Source organism: Camelus bactrianus, chromosome 18 (assembly GCF_048773025.1).
Source record: "Camelus bactrianus isolate YW-2024 breed Bactrian camel chromosome 18, ASM4877302v1, whole genome shotgun sequence".
NCBI classification, from domain to species: domain Eukaryota; kingdom Metazoa; phylum Chordata; class Mammalia; order Artiodactyla; family Camelidae; genus Camelus; species Camelus bactrianus.
In genome coordinates this window covers 975,768-995,851 of record NC_133556.1, presented here as the reverse complement: position 1 = coordinate 995,851, position 20,084 = coordinate 975,768, and the positions used below count along the sequence as shown (strand labels likewise).

Genomic DNA, 20,084 nt, shown 5'->3' with positions numbered 1-20,084 from the left:
CTCTGTGGCTGGCAGAGGTCCGCCCAGCCTGTCCCCACGAGGCTCCCATGGCCAGGCCCCCCACGTCTCAGTTGATGTGGGAGCGGCCGTGAGGCTCCCCGGGGACGGGCCAACCAAGGAGGGTTTTCTGGAGGTTGCAGGGCAGAGGCAAGGTGCCAGGCTACACTGTGAGTGAGGGGGGCAGTGCTGCCCCGAAGGCCCTTGTCTGGAGAGGCCCCCCATTTGGGGCCTGAGTTGCCCAGAACTGTGTTCCCAGAGGGTAAGGGGACCAGGGCCCCCTTCTGGAGACGCAGACACAGCATGGGCTCCTGGCTGCTGGGGGCAGTCCTGCCACCTGGCACTTTGAGGGGCACCCACCGTGTGCCAAGGGCTGGGCCAGGAATCGCACATGCAATCCTCACGGCAGCCCGGGGGAGGTGGCTGCGGCCCAGGGAGGCAGAGCTACGTGCTCGAGGTCACAGAACCAGCAAGAGGGGGCCAGCTCTCCAGCTAGCCCTGCCCCACCAGCCTCACTCCCTGCAGCCAGACTTTTCTGATGTAACAAAGTAAGAGAAGGCCGGTGCTCCTGCCACCCACGGGTGGGACAGAGCCTTGGAGCAGGTCAGGGGGCTGCTAGCCTCACGGGCCTGGCCCTGCCGAGGGCGAGGTTGGGGGGATGGAGGGACATCTCACCATCTCTGATGACAATCAGGCACACAGATTCCAGGCTGCACCGTGTGGGGCGAGGAGTGGCCAAGGAAGGTCGCCTGGCTTGTCCTGGCCTCGGTATTCTCATCTGTGAAATGGCCCCAGAAATACACACCAAAGGGTGGCAGCCTAGAGAGCAGGCAGGGACCCTTCACCGTGTCCCAGGAGCCCAGCGCCAGGCCGGGGCCTGTGCCTCCCAGCTCAGACCCACAAGTTGCTTGTGGCCGGCTCTGGTCTCTGCGCTGTTGCTTGGGGGCCCCCGAGGAGTGCCAGGCTGGGGCTGGGGAGCCCCCACAGCTGCTGCGGGGCCTGGCTCAGCTGGGGGAAGACGCTGAGAAACTCGGGGCTACAGAGTCCAACATGCTGAGTGCACGTGTCCCCACACCTGGAGGGGAGTTCGAGGCTTGGAGAGGGAAAGGGCCGGCCGAAGGCCGCACGGGGGCCAGCACAGCAGCACCTCCCCGGCTACGAGGGGCTGCTCCGGTGGGCTCAGGCAGAGGTGGGGCGCAGGCTGCCAGTGGTCAGGAACTCACCTGACCCTCCTTCAGAGGCCAGGGCCAAGCACCAGCCGACCTGTCTGTCCCAGAGGATCAGCGTGGTAGGGAGCGGGCAGCACCCCGAGGACACACACACACACACACACACCCCCCCCACTGACCCCGGCAGGACCAGGCTGGGCAAGGCCTGGCTTTCAGGGGCAGTCTGCTCAGTTGCTCTGCCCCCTGCCCCAGGCAGGGCCTGTCTCTCCCAACCTCTGCAAGCTCCCCTTAGAGCCCAGCCAGCAAAGCCACCCAGGGACAGGGGGCTGTGTCTGCTGACGGGGGCTCTGACCAGGGCAGGTGGGGGCCTTGGGAACCCCACCCCCATCCAGGAAGGGAGCGGGCCTACCTCCACCTGTCTGCCCCCCGCCCAGCCGGGGCCGTCCTGACACGCAGGCTCCAGACGTCCCAGCACCTGTCCGACCCCGTGACCCGCTCCCAAGCAGCACCAGATGCCACCCCTGGCCCCCAGGGGAGGCTGAGGAGTCTGGGACATGGGGGGCATGTGGGGCCCAGCACACCCAATGGCCCCCTGGGTGGTGGGGAGGTCTTGGCCTGAAGCACCAACCACACAGCGAGATGGATCTGAAACCAGAAAACTCTTTATTGCAAAGGCACAAAAGCGTCACAGCAGAGATGCAATAAATTAGGTGTGGCCGGGGGGGGGGGGCAGGCGCGGGCCACGCGTCGCACAAACAGGGGCCACGACGTAGGGTCTCTTCTCAATAATTTATATCATGATAAAAGCTGCACAAAAATAAATATTGAAATGAAACTGCTGAGGTGGCCAGAGGCGCGGAAAACCGGTGCTCAGCTTGCACGCGGGGCCCTGCCGCCAGGAAGCGCCAGCGGGCCTGAAGGGCGGGGGACGGGAAATCAGCCTGTTTTCTTAAATAAGAAATCCATATATTAAAACTGTGACAATGACATTTCAACGCTCTGGGGGGAGGAGGAGGGGGAGGGGAGGGAAGGGGGAGGAGGGGGAGGGACTGCGCTGGTCTCCCTGGCCTGGCCCGGTCCGGGGAAGGGGCAGCGGGGCCGTGGGATGGGGCGCACAGAGAACTGGGGGGCGCCCGGCAGGCCCCTCGGCAGGGGGTGAGGCCCGAGGGAAGCGGTGGGCGGGAGCGGCCGACTTGGGTGAGAAGCCGGCGGCGGCGCAGGGCGATGGCCCCGCCCCGGCCACACCCCACGGCAGCTCTGCTCTGCTTGAGACCCACAGTATCAAACAGGAAGAGAAGGTACGAAATCTGTACGACAAAATGTGTATATAATTTTATATATATATATACTTTTCTCTCTTTTAAATATTCCCATGGTCCTTACTGATATCCAATGTGGATTACCTACCGTGGCTCTGGCATCAACAGCTTTTCTACACTTTCACCCTTGGCTGGAAGGACTGGCGCCCAGACCCCATGCCTGCCCTCAGGGCACAGAGGGTGGCCAGCAAGGCCGCAAACACTTTCTGCAGCCCTTGGGGCCCTGTGTCTTCCCCACTCCTCTGGCACACCGGGCGGATGACACCCTGCCCAGGGACTCTGCAGCCGGCTGGGGGTCTTCCTGGACGGTGGGGGGCATGTCGAGAGGAAACCGGGAGCTGGAGCCCAAGGCTGTGAGCCTGTGGAGGGGATCGGGGCTCACAGCCCACCCGGGAGCCGGGACCCCTGCTGGCACCCAGCACCTTCCCAGGAGGGGCGGGAAGGGGGCCTATGCCTGGCCACACGGAGGCCCGAGGGCAGCTCTTGGAAGGGGGCCCCCCGCAGGGCCTCCGAGGTCCTCAGTGGCTCTGAGCGCCAGAAAGAGCAGGTGAAGGCTCCAGGCGATGATTAAGCACCAGGGTTGCAGAGTGCCCGCGTCCTCTGCCCACAGACCATCCAAGTGCTCCCGGAGGCTGGTCCCTGCCGCCTTCCCAGCCCAGTGCCCACTGCCTGCATCACCATCAACCTTCCTTGTCCTGACTCCACGCCTCCCCAGCTCTCCCGTCTCCTCCAGCAGCGGGAACCACGGGCGGCGGGCACTGCCCGGCTCCCAGCCTGCTGAGGCTGCCGCCGACTTCGCACCCACACACAGAACATGCCCCCCTCCCGCCTCTCCCTCCCGGGGCTCAGCCTCCCCAGGTCTCCTGATGGAGGGAAAACCCAAGGCTTGTGCAACTCCAACTCTGCACACGTACCCACGGCCCAACCAACCGCCTGTAACTAGCTGCTCCCCAAGACTCCCGTTACTGTTGGTGTGCTGGCGGGCGGTGGGCGTGCGCGCATGCACGCTCACATGAACACGAGTGTACAGGCACGCATGTGCTCGCCAGTGCACAGCCCCTCCTCCACCCGCTCACTAAGCATGGGTCCCTGGCTGAGGCTGCAGCAGGGTCACGGTGCATCTGGGCAGCACGGTTCCTTCCGGGACACCAGAGTGCGGTCAGGACAGTGAGGGGGTCCTGCCCTGCCTAGGGGGCCGTGCAGGGTGGACGGACGCACCGATGTGTTGACAGGCTGCTCTTGGGAGGAGTGGAGGACAGAGACCCTGCCGTCCGGGCTAGGAACCTTTGGAGGACCCTCCCTCCACACATCCCGACACCCCCAGCACAAGACAGAGCCCTGAGGACAGTCGAGAGAGCACTGAGGGCCCAGAGGAAGGCGGGGGGGGGGTGCGCAGGTGTGGGCGGAAGGCGCACAGCACACGGGTTCTCGGGAACCCACCCTCCATCCGGCCACAGCCGGCGCCCTACAAGGGTCCTCGTCCCGACGTGGGCGTCACGGCTGTGCTCCCCACGGCCCCCCGCCCGGACACTAGGAGGCGGCGGAGAAGGGCGCGGAGGTGGAGGAGAGCTCGGCAGACTTGACGATGGTGATGACGCTGGTGGTGGCCACCTTGGTGGGTGTGACGGGGCCGCGGGCCACTGTGCGGGCGAAGGTCTGCAGGGCCTCGTACTTGGAGCGCAGGGCGTCCAGCTCCAGCCTCATGCTGCTGTTCTCGCGCGCCAGCTTCTCCACCTCCTGCTGCAGCTCCACGCGCTGCCGCTCCAGCTCCTCCTTCTGTGTCACGCGCTTGATGCGGCAGCTGGCGGCGTAGCCGCGGTTCTTGAGTGTGCGCCGGCGCTGCTTCAGGCGCACCACCTCCTCCTTGGTGAGGCCCCGCAGGTGCTGGTTCAGCTCCCGCACCGACATGGACACCAGCTCATCGTCGCTGAGCACCGGGGCGTTCTCGCCCGCCTCCTTCTTGACCTGCGGGGCCACAGCGCTGGGTCAGGAGCCTGGCTGCCTCCTGCAGTCCAGGCTGGCTTGCACTCCGCCACCAGGGGACAGGCAGTCGCTGTGGGGTCCACCGCCACCACGCATGGTGCAGCGCGGCGTTCCCCAAGGGGCCACTGGCTACACCTGGCCATGACCTGGTTGCTCAACCTGCTCTCTGCAACTCTCCAGAGCCCGGTGCGTGACGTGGGGCTGACGGCAGCCCATGCCCCCATGCCCCTCGGACCTGTCAGGGTCCAGCCAGGGGCCTTGGAAGGCGCTTAAAGGTGCAGAGCCCACAAATGCACTGAGAGAGCCCCAACTGCAGCCAGCCCCAGCTCTGCTCTGTGACATGGCCAGTCCAAGGACACGCACCAGCCCCAGGAGCTAAGGGCCCAGGGAGGCAGCCTGTGCCGCGGACTGACAGAGCCAGGCCCCGGGAACTGGAGCGCCCTGCCCACGTGCACCCCACCAGGGCTCTGCGGGACCAGAGGCCACAATGCCCACACCTGGGAGCCAGGGTGATGAGCACAGCCTGGCCGGCATGCGTCCCCCCACCCCACCCTCTGGACATCAGAGCATCTCCAGAGGCCACAGCCCCTGGCTCTGTCACCACTTCTCCTAGAGACACCTCCTCCAGCCAGCAGCCCCCTTCCCACTCCTGGTGACAAGCTTCCTTCCTCACACTCTGAGGGCGGCTCCGGGGCAAGGGCGCCTGGGCCGGAAGGGGTCCCTCCAGGGCGGTGTGCCCGCCCCACCCCGCTTACCTTCAACGCCTTGTTCGCTTTGGGATTAGTCGTCATAACCTGGGCACAGTCACCTGGACAGAACGGCTTGGAAATGGTGACTAGAAATTACAAAGCACAGAAACAAGCCTGGTTAGGTCCTGGCTGGGTACAGGGCAAGCTGCTGTCACAAGTGACCCAAGACAGGGACGTTCCCCCCGCAGAGATGCTCCGAGGAGGCTCACCTCCCCGTGCCACGTTGTGTAGCCAGCACCCCGAAAGCTAGGGCACCTGGCTGGGCCTGAGTCTTTGCCAAGGGGGCCCAGGGGATGCCCGGCCACACCCTGGACTCCAGCATCGGCCGGCGGAGCGGCCTGGTCACCCTGGTCTGGTGCCCAGCAGCCACACGGCTGTCCTCCGCCCGCCAGGCCAGGCCCCAAGGACCAGCGCCCTGGGCTGGCACTGGGCACGAGCAGCTGTTGCTTCCTGTTCTGACTCTCACCCTGAGCTCAGACGTGTGCACCTGTGAGGGACAGGATGCCACGTTCCAGGGCACAGCCCCCTCCCGAGAGTGGCCACACCTAGCCCCCGGGTGCCGCTGGCCCCAGGGACAGCACCTGCCCTGGCCAGACCCCATCACTCTGGGCCCACCTGGCTCCCAGACAGGAAAGTGCCCGTTGGGGAGCCCCTGCCTTGCTGAGCTCACCTCGATGACAGGCGGGGGAGCCCAGCACCCACCCTGGCCAGGCCCCACCCTCCCCAGCGGACCTACCTCGGCCAAGGGCACTGCAGCTGTGACATCACTGCCTCCTCCTCAGCTGCCCCACAGCCATGACCTGAGGCCCAGAGGGTGGGCGGGGGATCCCTGCGCCAGCCAGCCAGCCCGCCCAGGACACGGGAGGTGGGAGCCGCAGCCTCTGGAGCTCACCGACCAGTCTGGCGGGAGCTGTCCCCGCCACCCGCCAGCCCCCGCCGCCCGCCCTTCTCATTTTCACGTCTGCATTGTGTCACACATTCTAATCATTCACGAAAAAGCCAGCCAAAGCATCCCAAGCATGATTCCCCTCTGATAGTTGCCATGGCGACCTTGGGAAGTAGCCAACCCCTGATGGTCGTCATGGAAACAGAGAAGCCCACAGCAACAATGGCTTCGGGCAGGCTGGGCAGACAGCAGGCTGTGGGGCAGTGAGCAGGCCCCTGTGCCCGCAGCCAAGGAAGGGACAGAGGAGAACGGGCCTCAGACTCCCGGGTGCATTGTGTGGCTGGCGTACAGACCGAGGCCTGCTCACCACGTTCCAAATGCCAGACGGGGTGAACTGAGCAGAGAAACATACCCAAGGAAGGGTCTCAGGCCAGAGACGGAGCCATGGCAAAGCCTCCAACTCAGGGGTGTTGGAGATCCGGGTGGGGGGCGGTCTTCACCTGCAGCCCCAGGACCCTCACCCACAGCCCGCCCACCCTTCTCCACCGAAGGCTGCAAATTCTGAGGGTACCAGCACCCAGGCCTGTGGACCCCCAGCCCTCTTGGCAACACAGCCGCTCTCCCTCCCGGGCGCTGGTGTGGGAGCACAGGGCGGCAGTGGGGCTGGACAGCCTCCAGGAGACCCAGGCCTCCCCACCCCTTGCGTAGTCACACATATGCCTGGAACAGGCGCGCAGCAGCCAGGGGCCACCCTACAGGGAGGTAAGAGATGCTTCCTCACCATGGCTTGACCCCTAGCATCGGGGGAGCCCAAACGAGTGCCCTCCAGGCCTGGCCCAACCCCGACGTGGAGGTCAAAGCTGGGCTGGAGAAGCCACCGGGAGGGAGGGCCATGAGAAACTTCTCCACGTCGTCGAGCGAGGAGGGGCTGCTATCACTCCCAGCAGCCAGGGCATAGCTGCGCGGTGAGTCACCAGCTGTTTACAGAGCTGGGCTCACATTCCCACAGACCGAGGCCCCGCCCACCCAGTGGACCAGCCCCCACCCGATGGGAACCAGAGGGCAAAGGAGGGGCCTCCACTGACTCCAGCAGACCCTCAGTGATGGATGCGCCGGCCTGCCAGGGCCCGGGGCACGTTCAGGGCAGGGACACCTCCCCTGGGGATGAGCCCGCCCTGGCGTGGCGTGGTGGGGCGCCCAGGCGCCAGGCTGCACACAGGACTGGGCCTCAGCCCTCCGCAGGCCCGGGCCCCTGCCCTCAGCGCAGGCCCCAGGAGGATCAGGGGTCCTCATCCACCAGGTCAAAGTCGCCTGGGCAGACCCTCTGGCCATGTCCCCCACCTGGGCTCCTGGGGCCCAGGACCACGGGCCAGGAGTCTGGGGGAGACAGGAAAGAGCAGCCCAACCAGGTCCACCTGGGCCTGACCTCAGGGAGCGTCTCCTGAGATCTCAGACCTTCCGTCCCAGCGGGTAGTTCCAGCACTGAAAGCTAGAGTGCCGTAACCGCAGAGCCGGGCTGAGCGGCAGTAGCGTCTCGAGATCAGGCTGGGAATGACCAGGCAGACCCCCTCTGTGTGGGGCTTCTCTTCTCTCCTGAGAAACAGGGAATGGGAACAAGGGCGCCACTGCTGTCAGCCCCTAGAGGGCCTCGGCTGGGCAGAGAAGGTGGCCCCAGGCGAGACTCCGGCCCGGGTGGGGGCTCCACTCTCAACCCCCAGGGCTTGGGACCCCGGCACTCTCTCCACGGAACCAGAGAGCCCGAGGGAAGGTGGGCAGGTCCCAGGCAGAAGCAGACACTGTCCCCAGGCCCTGCTCATCTACAGACACCCTGCTGCAGGCGATCAGACCTCAGCAGCCGCCCCCCTCAGGGGCCTGCTCTACTGGAAAGTCGCCCGCGGGCCGGGGCGGAGAGCCCGGCTGCCGTGAGCTCAGGATGCAGACGGGGCGGCCCCGCTACTTACTTCCACCCGAAATACCCGGAATGCACGCAGGCTTGACCTCAAGTCACCCCAAACTTCAGACAAATGACGATTTGATTTCGGAAAGACGTTGAGAGAATAGTTTCTAGGTGTGAAGGAGAGTCTGCAGAACAACCGATTTTGAAACGACTGCCCCAAAGAGTCTGTAAACCACAGGGCGTTAGGCAATCCCAGGCCAGCAGCGCTCACGTCGGGAGGACAGCTCTCTAAGGCTCGGCCGAAACCCAGCTGGGGTCAGACGCCAGCCTGGCACCGTCAGGGTCAGGCCAGGCTGGGGCGCCCCGGGCAGCCAGCTTCCCCTCCCACCTGGGTGCACCCTCCCCGATCCGGCTCTGCTGCACCAGTGACTGGTCAGCCCCACACCCCTTCCCAGCAGCTTCACGCGAGGACACCCGGGCATCCTGTCCCGGCCGTCGACCATCAGAGCCTGGAAGCACCACGTGCAGGGGGCCTGCGCCCACAGGTTTGTCTGGGTGAAGTGACCCAAGGGGCCTGGTGGCCTGCCAGCCCGGGTGGCAGGGCTGCCCTCCCGCTCGCCCCGCTCCCTGCCCGGAAGGAGCTGCTGCTCGGCGAGCTGGACACCAGCACCTCCAATCTGGAACGACCGTCTTCCCAACTGGAGATGCTGGTTTCCAACCCCAAACCAGGAACTTCATTCTGACGTACAGCTGAGCAAGGTGAACACGGAAGATCACTTCCTCTCTAAGAAAAGGACACCGTGGCAGCCCAGACAGAGGCAGCTCCCACAACCGCAGAGTTTGGTGTGAGTTTGGGAGCCAGGGCATCCCCCACCCTCTGCCGCACCCGTAAGGGCCAGGGCAGGGAGCCCTGGCCCAACAGGACTGGACTGCCCTCCAGCAGGCAGGGGAGCTGGGACCACGGACCCCTCCGCTCACTTTTCACCTTCCCACCCTCACAAGCACCTGGTGCTCAGCGGCTGCTGCGACCCAGCTCGGGGCCAGCTCACTGCCCTGGCCGGCCCGGCATGCTCTGGCCCTCGCTGGGCTGGGCCAGGGTTCAGGGCCCGTGGGACGTTTTCTCCATCAAGGAACCAGGTGGCTGACGGAGTAATGATCCAACCCAAACAGTGCCAGGTTTAAGTTACCCAGGAGCAAAGAAGGCTTTCAAGCTTCAGGCTCTTGCCTGCTAGCCTAGCCCTGAGCCTGAGCAGGAGATGCTGCCTCCGATGCCTGGAGGGGCGGGTGTGGGGTGGGGCAGCCGCTTCTCCCCGCCGGCCCCTCTCAGCCCAGTGAAGGTGAACAGAGCGTCCCTCCCATTCCCAGGCCTCGAGAACATCAGATCGGGGTTGGGGGGGGGGAGGACGAAGGGCAGGGGTCCAGCCTGGAGGTGCAGGTTCCCACTGCTGCAGCAGAGCAGCAAACCCCAAAGCCAGAGCCACCACGATGCAGCTGCCTCTGCTCTAGGGCCTCTCACCAGGGACCCAGGGCCAGGGACCCAAAGGCAAGTGCCCCTCTGGCTGGCCGCACAGCAGGCGCCTGTCCGACAAACAAGCACACGTCGACAAGCCGAAGGCAGGTCCCAGAACCAGGAGTGCTCCCACAGCCCCGCCCACCTCCCGACCAGGCACTGACAGCCCGCCCCAGCTCCCCTACACTGGGGGACACCCCGCCAGCCCAGCCCTCACCCAGCCTGCAGGCCGGCCCTGGCTGGCCACCCTCCGGCAAGGCATGACTGTCTGCCCGGCTGGGAGGACGTCTGGTCACCTTGCACTTGCAGTCTGAGGAAGCTGTGTCATCCTGGCTACGTCCAGAGGTGACTCAGGCAGCTGCCAAGCTGACAGCAGGCTGAACGCCACCCCACCCCACCCCCGCCACACCCTGGCCACCCTTGGGTCCTACCACCCAGCTTCGGGCTGGCCCTCTGCTCCTCTCGCTCCGCCCCTGGGGGTCCTCCTCAGGGTTCTGTGCATTCTGGGGCTCCAACCAGCCCCACCTCCACGTCCAGCAGGGGCCCCAGAGATGCGCCCTCCCCACACCTGCCCGCCTCCCGTGCCCCTAGCTTGGCTGACGGCCCTCCCGCCTGGCCTCTCCCTCCGCGCCCACGTGCCACCTCAGCCTGAGTCCCCTGCAGGTGCCCCAGCCCCACAGCACCACCTCGGCCAGGCCCCCCGCATCTCTGTCCCTCAAACGCAGCCCCCTCCGCCAAGCAAGCAGAGGGAGCCCCCCACTCTCCTGGCCACCTGTTGCCAGGCCAGGCCTCTACTCCAAGCTTCCGCAAGTCCCCCCACCTGGGTCAGGCACCCTCACCCTTCTCCCGCTATCCCCTGCTCTCCTCTCCCCCCCTTGCTTCACCGGAAAGCCCCCCATATGCCCGCCCTGTGGCGGGCCGGGGGCGCCCTCCTGAGCACACAAGGGCAGAACCCAAGACGTGGCCCTGGCCTTCCTGTCTCCCTCACTCGATGGGGAGCAGGGGCCTTTCTTACCTACGCCTGCTCCCCCCAACTCCTGACTGCATACGCAGATGTATCAGCACTGTGCCTGCAGAGGTCTCCCAACTCCTCTCGGCCCCCCAGCCTAAGGCCCCAAGACAGCACAGAAAAGCCGGTGGGGCGCTGGGCCAGCGCCTGGACCTGGACCCCGCCCCACAGGCAGGTGAGGAGCTCAGGGCTCAGTTTCCTCCTGTAAAATGGGGTGTGTGTGCACGTGAGCCTAGACTGTGAGGTTCATTTCTACCTGCTCTAAAATCCTAGGATTTTAAGATGACACTTTCAATTTCCTGAAACGGTAAGAAAGAGGAAACATGACGAGTCCATGACTTATAAAAAGCAAAAGTAAACACCGGAGCAATGCAGCTCCCATTAGCAGAGCACAGGGGGGCGGGGAGCAGAGGGGAGGGTGAGTCACTGTTTACTGCTCCGAGGCGCAGCTACCAGAGGACGCTCCCCACTGGCCGGGTCTCTATTTCCCATGTGGACTGGACCCTAAATCCAGAAAGTCCACTCCAGAAACCTTTAGACTCGGGAACAGCCCGGACACAGGCAGGAACTCCAGGCTGCCCGGGCTGTAAACAAACTCTCCGGCCGCGGCAGAGCCCGAGAGTGAAAGCATGCCGCGCGCGGACAACGAAGGGCTGGAAAAGGACCGTACTCGGGGCAGCCTCCGCCTGGGCGCTGGAGAAAGGGCTGGAACGCCGCGAGCCCGGAGCTGACTTCCCCAAGTAGCCTCGATTCAGCTCCCATTTTTAGCAACCACCTCGAAAGGGAGTGACGCTGGACTTGGAACCTGTCCCTTCAAGTCCAGCTCTGCCCCAGCACTCCAGGGAAGAGCCTCGCTTTGTGTTTCTGAGTTAATAAATGATTTATTTTGGAGTAACCAGAGGTCCAGCTTTAAGTTATAAAAGCAGACACCCTCTACGGAGCTTAACTAAAACATCCCTGCTGCCCCCAGGGAGGGAAGTTCTCAGAACGGTGTCAACTATCCACAGTGCAACAGGTGGCAGGTGCGCCCCACCCACTGCACAGCCCACTTTCCGCTGCCCAGACCCTCCCACCTGCTTAGACCATTGCTTTTTAAGAAGTGCCATCCCGCCGAAAACATGAGACTTGGAGACTGGGCTCCAGAGCCAGAACACAGCTGTCCTTCACCAAGATACCTGTGCAGCCACTGCTGTGACAGCCAGATCTCATCGTTGCCGACCAAGGGGAGGGGAGGCAGACAGGCCGCCGAGCCAGGCTGAGGGCGCCCACTGATAGGCCACAACATGCTGCTGTGGGCACCCAAGGGCTGAGAGCTCCCCCAGGCCAGGGGCGTGGCAAGAGGGGCTGAGTGCTGATCAATTGCTGAATGAATTGGTGGTGGAAGATCCCGTTTCTGCCTTGGCTACAAGGGCTGTGTGGGAGGTAAACAGAGCGTAATCATTAACACCAGACAGAGCAGGGAACTTCCAGCTACCCAACACCGAGCTGCTCCAGGCCCACAGGCAGAACGGGGCAAGTGCTGCTCTGAGAAGGCCTCCACCACACGTGCTGAGTGAGAACACTACTACGGACACGGAGACGGACACGGACGCGGAGGCGGAGGCGGAGGGCAAGGCGATCTGCTTTTCTAAGGCAGACCCTGGCCAGAGCCCAACACGTCCCATGCCCTCCCGGGTTCCCGAGGTGTGTGGAAGCAGGCAGACTGACAAACCGTCTGTTTCCTCAACTCGGCAGAAGCCCAGCAGAACCCGCAAGTGGGGTTGGAAAGGATGGAGACCACCCCCCCCGACTCACACACCAGAAAGATGAGACGCGGACCCTGGGTTCGGGAAGTGACGCGGTCGCCGTCCCCTCCCCACCCCAAGCTTCCATACCGAGGCCTCCCTCCGGGGAACCCTGGCAGGTCAGCTGCTCAGAAAGTGAGCGGGTCGGCGCGGCCTCTCCTCCTCGCCCTCCGCACCCTCGGAGCGCCTGGGACCTGGGCGCGGGCGGCGTGGGGCCCGGCCTGAGGGCTGCCGGGGTGGGACCGCGCGGCCCAGCCGGGAAGCGCCCAGGTGAGCGAGGCCGAGTGGGCCTGCGCCGCCACGCGCTCCCCTGCACGTGGCCCTCCGCTTCGCACCGGCTTCCACCCCGGAGCGCATCTCCGGAGCCTAAAGGCAGGACAGGTGGGGCGGGCCGGGCAGGGGCGCCGGGCCCGCCCGAACGCCCGCACTCCCCACCCGACCCGACCCTCGGCCCTCCCGACGCCGGGCGGGGGTCGCGGCTGCGCTCCCCCGCTCCAGAAGGAAGGCCCCCAGCCCGCGCGGCGCGCTCGGGGAGGGACACCTGACGGCAGGTGCGCGGGCCGGGCCGGGGTCCCGCGGGCCGGCCCAACTTCGCCGCGGGTCCGAGGCGGCCGTGACTCAGCGGCGGGCGGCCCCTGCCCGGCCCCCCGGCCCCCGGCCCCCGGCCCCCGGCCCCGCCCCGCCGGGCCGCTCCTCACCTGGCGTCGCGCGGGGGGCGCGGGCGCGCGGCGGCTCCTCACGGGCACGCGCTCTCCTCGCGCTCGCACTCACTCTCGCACTCCCCTTCGGCCGCCGCCTCCGCCGCGCGCTCGGGCTCCGACTTCGCGAAGAACAACAAGTCCCCCCCGCCGCCCGCCGCCAGCGCGCCCGCCCGGCTCCCCAGCATCTGACACCGCTTCCGGGATCGGCGTCGGCGCGCGTCACGCCGCCCCGCCCACCGCGCGCACCGCCCCGCCCACCCGCCGCCGCGCACCGCCCCGCCCACCACCGGCCCCGCCCCGCCCCGCCCCCGAGGCTCCGCCCCCGCGCCCACCTGTGCCGGGCTAGCAGGCTGCACCCTGGACCTCAGGTGTGATGGGCGCCGCGTGGCGGCAGTCGTCCCCATACGTCGAACCGAGACGGAGCACCCCCACTTCCCCTTTGAGCCGGCCCTCTCCGGGCTCCTGCCTGGACCCCGTATTCGTATTCTCAGACTCACCAGAGCCCTCGGAGACCCCGCCGTCCCAGCCGGAGCCCCCGTCTGGGGAGGACCGCGTGGTTGTATCACGAGAGGCGATGTGTCAGGGGCACATACACTTCCCTGTCTGCTGGGTAGGCCCGCCCCACAAATGAGGAAAGGGCGCCTGGCGTCCCCTCCTGACAGACACCCCTATCTGTCTCTTGATTTCCCGGGTCTTTTTGGCCAAGAAATGGGTAAAGAGAACCATTTCTCTTCTACTAGAAAGGCAACAATCTAAAACAGTGACAAATGGCTTCAACCCACAGCCTGACTGTTGAGGGGCTCCTGCTGGGGAATGGACCTAAGGCCAGCCTAAGGCCCAGCGGATGGCTGCCTTTGGGAAACAGGCCCAGCAGAGGCAGGCCCAGGACACTGGTCAGGGCTGGCCCAGGAGAGCAGAGCCTCCTCCGGGCACAGATGGAGAACAGAGCTGGAGAGGTGACCTGTCCAGGCACACGGCCTGGCCCACTCCACGCTCCCTGGCACTTGGATGGGAGGCCAAGCCCTTTGATGGTGCCTGGATGCCTCTCAGACATGATGCTCTGCCTCAAGGAGGCTGCACGTCTGAATATACAGCAGGGGAAACTCGTGGAGGGTCTGGGAGAGACGCAGGCCTCCCATGGGCACAGCTGCACCTGCCCAGGGGTGTTCACAGGTCTCGGGCACCCTGGGGGGTGTATCCTGGGAACCAAATGGGAGAAAGTACAGAGGAGTTTGCCGGTCTTCTGTTTGCAGCTGGCACCCCAACGTGGCTCCGCGTAGCTTCTGGCTCCAATGGACGTGGGCTTCCTCCTGAGCAACCCTGCTCTTCTTGGGAGCCCTCGCCCTGTGGGACAACCAGGGACGGGGCTGCCTGCTGACGCTGCAGCGGGAACAGCTGCCAGTAAACAATGAGCAGCAGCAGCAGCGGCCCTTCTCTCCAGGATGTTTTCAGAGTGGGCTCCTGGCCGGGGTTTGAAAGGTGCTTCCCCTTTCTCTAAGCCAACACCCTCTGTCCTCAAATGCAGAGGTCCTGCTGCCAGTCTGTGGCCCTCTCAGCAGGACAGCACAGTGGTCAGGATAACTTCCTTTCTCCTCAGTGTCCTCGTGTCCCCAGCTTGACTGCAGGCTCTTCAGATTAACCTCCAGTTACCTTTAAGAGTGTTGTCTAAATACCCTCATTAACTCCATGAAAGCAGGACCTTGCGAGGGTTCATGTCATTTCACCTCTCTGAGCCTTAGTTTCCTCAGCTTTAAAATGGGCTTGAAGGGGAGATTACAGCGTAGGGGTAGAGTGCATGATTAGCACGCACAAGGTCCTGGGTTCAAGCCCCAGGACCTCCATTAAAATGACAATAATGAATCTAATTACCTCCCCCCAAATAAAAAATAAAAGTTTTTAAATGAGCTTGACAAAATAGGATGAAGATGGGCTTCCATGGGGGGAAGTGATTAGGTTGGTCGGTTTGTTTATCTATCTATCTATCTATCTATCTATCTATCTATCTATCTATCTGGACAGAGGCGCTGGGGCTTGAACCGAGGGCTGCGTGCGCGCCGCTGGCCGCATCCTCTTCCCTCAAAGTGGGCTTTTTAATCAGTGATACTGAGACAACGTGAGAACCATTTAGAAAAAAGACCATGTTGGGCCCACGGTTTATCTGGACGGCACCCCAGTACTGTACACATCAAATGGATCAAAGATTTAACATTTTTAAAAAGAAACCATGAAATGATGATGAAGATCTGGAAAGGGATGGCCTTGGCCCACAACAACGTGAATGTACTTAATGCCCCTGAACTGAAACACTGAAAATGGTTAAAATGGTGAATATCATGTTATGTATAGATTCCCACAATAAAAAAAAAATAATATTAGAAAACATTTAAATGTTGAAGAATACTTGCGTAACGTCCTTTAAAACTTTGGAGTGGGAAAAGGTTTTTCTAGGCATGATTAAAAATCCAGACACATAAAAGCAATTTAAGGCAAAAATCACTGTACGCAGAGAACATGAAGTACACATTAGGACTATTTTTCTAACATACAGAGGGCTCCTAGAAATGGAAAAGGAAAAGCCAATTAGAAAGTAGCAGAGAGTGCAGAAAAAGACACTCAATGACAAACGCAGGAAAACACCTCCATCACAGGAGAAAACGCACATTAAGATGGCGCTGCAACACCACTTCACACGCCAAAATCCAAAACCACCACTCAGTCTGATGGCCAGACTCGGAGGACAGGCTGTAGAGCGCACGGCTGGTGGGGGTGCAGGAGGGGCACCTGGAGGCTCCTTCTGTACTTAACTTGGATTTTGCTTATCCTCAGACCCAGCCATCCCGCTTCTAGAAATCTGTGCCACAGATGCGCCTGGCCACGTGTGAAGTTGGGGGTGCCAAGCTCATTCTTGTGTCATCGGCTATAACAACAGAAGAAAGGGAACCACCAAGATGTCATAATTAAGGGAACAACTAAATAAACTGTGGATCGCCTGTTTGACAGAGTACCACACAGCCATGAAAAGGGAGTGTGGAAGATCCCCGTGTCCTGATCTGGAAGACTTCGGAGTCTGTTGTAAACGAAAAATCAAGATACAAGCCTGGGGTATGATGTGCGACCTCAGGGTTAGGGAGTGAGGGAGATAAATATGTTACAGAGGCAGCCGTGTGCATCTTTAGGTTCCATGTCCTCAGATTTAACCAACCTCAGGTTGAAAACAGTTGGGGAAAAAAATTCCGGAAAATTCCAAAAAAGCAAAACTTGAGTTTGCAACGTATCAGCAATGATTTGCATGGCAATTACAGGTTAGTATGTATTATAAATAGTCTAGCGATGATTTAAAGTACGTTGTACAGGTGACATGCAAACACTGCTGTTTTATGTAAGGGACTCGAGCAGCCTCAGATGTTGGTGTCCGCAGAGGGCAGGCGGCTGTGTTTGTGTTTGTACCAGCAGGAGGAAGGTGGAGAGGATACAGGAAGCTAAAGAAAGGGGTGCCTTTGGTGGTCAGGGGTGGATGGGGCGGGACCAGACACGAGATTTCCCCGTCAAACTCTTTATGCCGTTTCACCCGTCAGCCCTTGTAATGTATTAGCTATTCAAGACTATAAAATCAAATTAAAAATGAAATAAAGTGGAGGAGACTCTGCTGACCTCACAGGACTCTCGTGACAGTTCACTCTCTAAATGGCCACGAAGACCTTCGCACAGCGCCGGGTTCCTGGTTGGCCTTGATAAATGGTCCTTTTTTGACGGCTTTATGACAGAGGCAGCGCTGGTTCCCCAGATAAACTGCTCCTCTTTGCCCTGGGAAGAGGCTTGTGACCATCGGGGCTGCCAGCCTGGGGTGAACAGGACCTGCCCTATTGCCCAGCTGGGCAAGGCTGGTTCTTGGGGAGGAGCCTGGGTCCCCCCTCCCCCTTGGAGGGTCCACCCTGCCCCTCCCTCCTTCCTGCCAGTCGGAGGAAAGGAATGCCAGAGGGCAGACTCAGGTGGCTCTGGCCAAGGTCCAGGGAAAGGGAGGGACACTGATGCCCCTGAGAGCAGTCACTCTGCAGGGAAGGGGCAGTGTTCTCCCTGAAGGGGGCCCCAGCCGTCACTACCCCTACGCATCCTCACAACTGCCCCCAGGGCCCCTGACCCCAGAAGTAGGGGTGGGACCTGGGATGAGCTGGACCATGAGGACATCCTGCTGTGCGCCCCCCACCATGGCAGCCAAGTGGGGCTCTCTGGGAGCTGAAGGGCTGGGACTGGCACCCACGCCCTGTAAGGGGGCAGCCTTTGCAGGGTGGGTGTTTGCTGACCTGAGAGCAAATGACTCATGCATCTTAGCACAGCCAGCAGAGTTGAGCACTGCCCTTCCCGCGTCCGCGTCGGCCACGACTGCCCTTTGAGATGAGGGACGTGAAGGGTCGGGGAGGAGGGACGCTTGTCCAAGGTGGTGCATGCCTGGCTGTGCAGGGCCAGGCCCAAGCCTCGGCCCCTGAGACTGTCGCTGGCGCACCTGCTCTCAGGGCCCGGCTGGGCTGGAGCAGTCCCTCAGGAAAGCTTCTCAGGGCCAAGGGCCCTCCTGGGAGTGTGCGTGGTCCACCCCAGAGCTGGAGGGAGACAAGCAGACAGAGGCCCCCAGCCACTGCCCCCACCCATACAGGCTGGTCCTCCACCAGGAAGCAGTGAAGGTCGTGCAGGGGGCTATGGGGAGTGGCTGGGAGCCTCTGTCCCCACAGGGTTTCCGGGGTGAAGGAGGCGGTCAGCTCAGCTGGGGGAAAAGCAAGTCTGGAAACTCTCAGTCTTGAAACAGTCCTTTCCTCCTCCAGCGCAGGGGACAGGGCTCCTTGTGTCTCACATCTGGCTGGGGGGGCGGGGGGTGGGGCAGAGAGGCCCTGGAGAGGTAGAAAGCAGGAGTTCAGCTTCCAGATGCTCCCCTGCCATCCGCTGGCTTTGCGGCCATCCCTGAGTCTGGCTCCATGTCCCTAAACTGGGCGTAGGGTTGACTCAGGACCCAACTGAGGGAGCTCACTGTAAAATGCAGTGTCCCCAAGTGAGAGACTCCCGTGATGATGATTACGATGCTTATATATGCATGTGTTATTAAGTAACAAGGCCGGTTTCCATTCACAACTTGAAAACAATTCTGTCAAGGTTCCTTCACCCCCAGTCCCCAGCCCGACTGCCTCTCCGTGTTCACTGGGCAACAGCCGTGCCCTCTGCACAGCGCCCCCCAGGGGAGGTCCCTGCTGATACTTGCAACCCATCAGCTGCCGGCGGACCAGCTGGGGAGGGCACGTGGGCTGTCCTCGCTGCGTCCAGGCCTGCAGCCACTGCCCCAACCCAGCACTGCACCCGCAGGGCACACAGACACAACAGGAGAGCTGGGCCCCGTGTTCCGGGGCGGGGGGCACTTGAGGCCCAGGTAGTGGCAAACCCGCTTGCTCATGGCCACCGGCGTCTCACTGAGCTCTCTCATCCCTGTGTCTGACGGCCTGTGACCCAAACCTGTGAATGACAAAGGAGAGGGCCAGCGGTGACCACAGCTCTGAGACGTCCTTTGCACCCTGGACACCTTGCCACGTGCCCCTGGGGCAGGATAGCCACATGCTGCGTACCCCCCTCCACCCCAGGAAACAGGCCTTCATTCTGCAAATAAACCCGCCATCTGTGCCTGCGGGACTTGGAGACCCTGCCGGCAGTGGTTCTCACCCCGGGGACACTCGGCAAGAAGACTGGAGACACTTTTGCGTTCTTGGTTGTCACGGCTTGGGCGGGATTAGGACCGTTGTCAGCAGTCTGTCTCTTGGTAATTACACTTGACTTTCAGATCCAAACAAAAAGAAGAAAATTTTTTTCCCGAGTTGTGTCTTTCCCTCTGGAAGTGTAGTGAACACAGTACTGGTACCTGTTTACGCTGCGATGTGGGTTTTGTCACAGAGGCTTTCTCCCTTGTTAAGCTGATGACGCCTCTTGAGTGTGTGTGTGATCTGCGAGAAACCCCTGCGGTTCAACCCGCTGATGCTGTCTGTCTGTTGAAGAATAAACTTTGAATGGTCCCTCCCCTCAGCCTTGCTAGTGGCATCTGGAGGATGAAGGCCAAGGATGCCACTAAATGCCCCGCAGCACCCAGGACGACCCCCCAGCACCCAGGACGGCCCTGCAGCAAAGAATTACCCCGTAAGAAACGCGAATGGTGCTGTGGCTCAGACATGGCCCAGGGAAGTTCAAGCCGCCGTGTGGCGGCCGTGTCCGCCCCCGCCCCCGCAGCAGCAGGGGTATCAGTCACTGCACGTTTTGAGTCTTTTTCTGCCCCAGATGCCAGGTGAGGCCCTCAGCTGTGCCCGTTACACTCCTCTGAAGAACCCGCAGGTTAGCTCTGTCACCTCCAAGCTAAGGAGGACCCAGCACCAAGACAGCGCTGGGGTGTCTGCATGCAGTGAAACTGGGTTCAAGTGAAAGGCCTGTGCGGAGGTATTCATTCTGGCCTTATTTGTAATCTCCCCAAACCGAGACAACCCACGTGTCCGCCAACTGGCAGGCAGAGCTGATTCCCGGACGCTGTGATTGGCAGCAGGCCAATTGCCATAGCCTGGTTTCACGATGGTGGTGCGCTGTGTTTCCAGAGACGGCGGGGACAAGGCCTTCCACCAATAAGCAGGGTGTGTAACCTGGCCAGGCATTGGTGACAGCCTAGGCCAACAGAGGGCAGAGGAAGAGACATTCCGTGCGGCCAGGGTTAGGCCACGAGACGAACTGTTTGGTTTTTCCAAATGCCAACCAGTCCTCCGGGTCTCCGGCCCCAGCTGGGTGTCCTGCGATTCAACCAGTTCTGCCCCTAGCTCCCAGAGCCAGCGCACAGGTGAGGGCTTCGGCCCCCGAGGTCGCCCCCCAGGCTCTCTCCAAGTCCCAGGTCCCCAGGCTAACCACACTTCTACTGGCTGACTACAAGTTGGGGGGTTCCCGTGACCCCTACCGCAGGTTCAACAAGCCACCATGACAGAGCAAAGCGCAGAACTCGGGAAGGCATCGTCCCCCGGAGGACGGTTGCATCGTAGAGGCCGCAGCTCCAGAACCGCCTGACGGAAGGGAGGC

At 62.4% G+C, this 20,084-nt stretch overlaps 1 protein-coding gene across 4 annotated transcripts; it reads right to left on the bottom strand.

The window, feature by feature from the left end:
• Positions 1-1,812: 1,812 nt before the first annotated feature.
• MAFK (MAF bZIP transcription factor K) lies at positions 1,813-13,206 on the bottom strand. Of its 4 annotated transcripts, none has more exons than XM_074345516.1 (3): positions 13,002-13,206; positions 5,224-5,303; positions 1,813-4,450 (listed from the first exon to the last, which is right to left on the bottom strand). In XM_074345516.1, the coding sequence occupies exons 2-3, from the start codon at positions 5,257-5,259 to the stop codon at positions 4,016-4,018; spliced, it is 471 nt and encodes a 156-aa protein (XP_074201617.1). In that variant the 5' UTR covers positions 5,260-5,303; positions 13,002-13,206; the 3' UTR covers positions 1,813-4,015. The 4 variants fall into 4 exon arrangements, with proteins under 4 accessions (XP_074201617.1, XP_045360365.1, XP_010964729.1 ...); XM_045504409.2 differs by lacking the exon at positions 13,002-13,206 and adding an exon at positions 6,885-9,658; XM_010966427.3 differs by lacking the exon at positions 13,002-13,206 and adding an exon at positions 5,954-6,877.
• Positions 13,207-20,084: the final 6,878 nt, after the last annotated feature.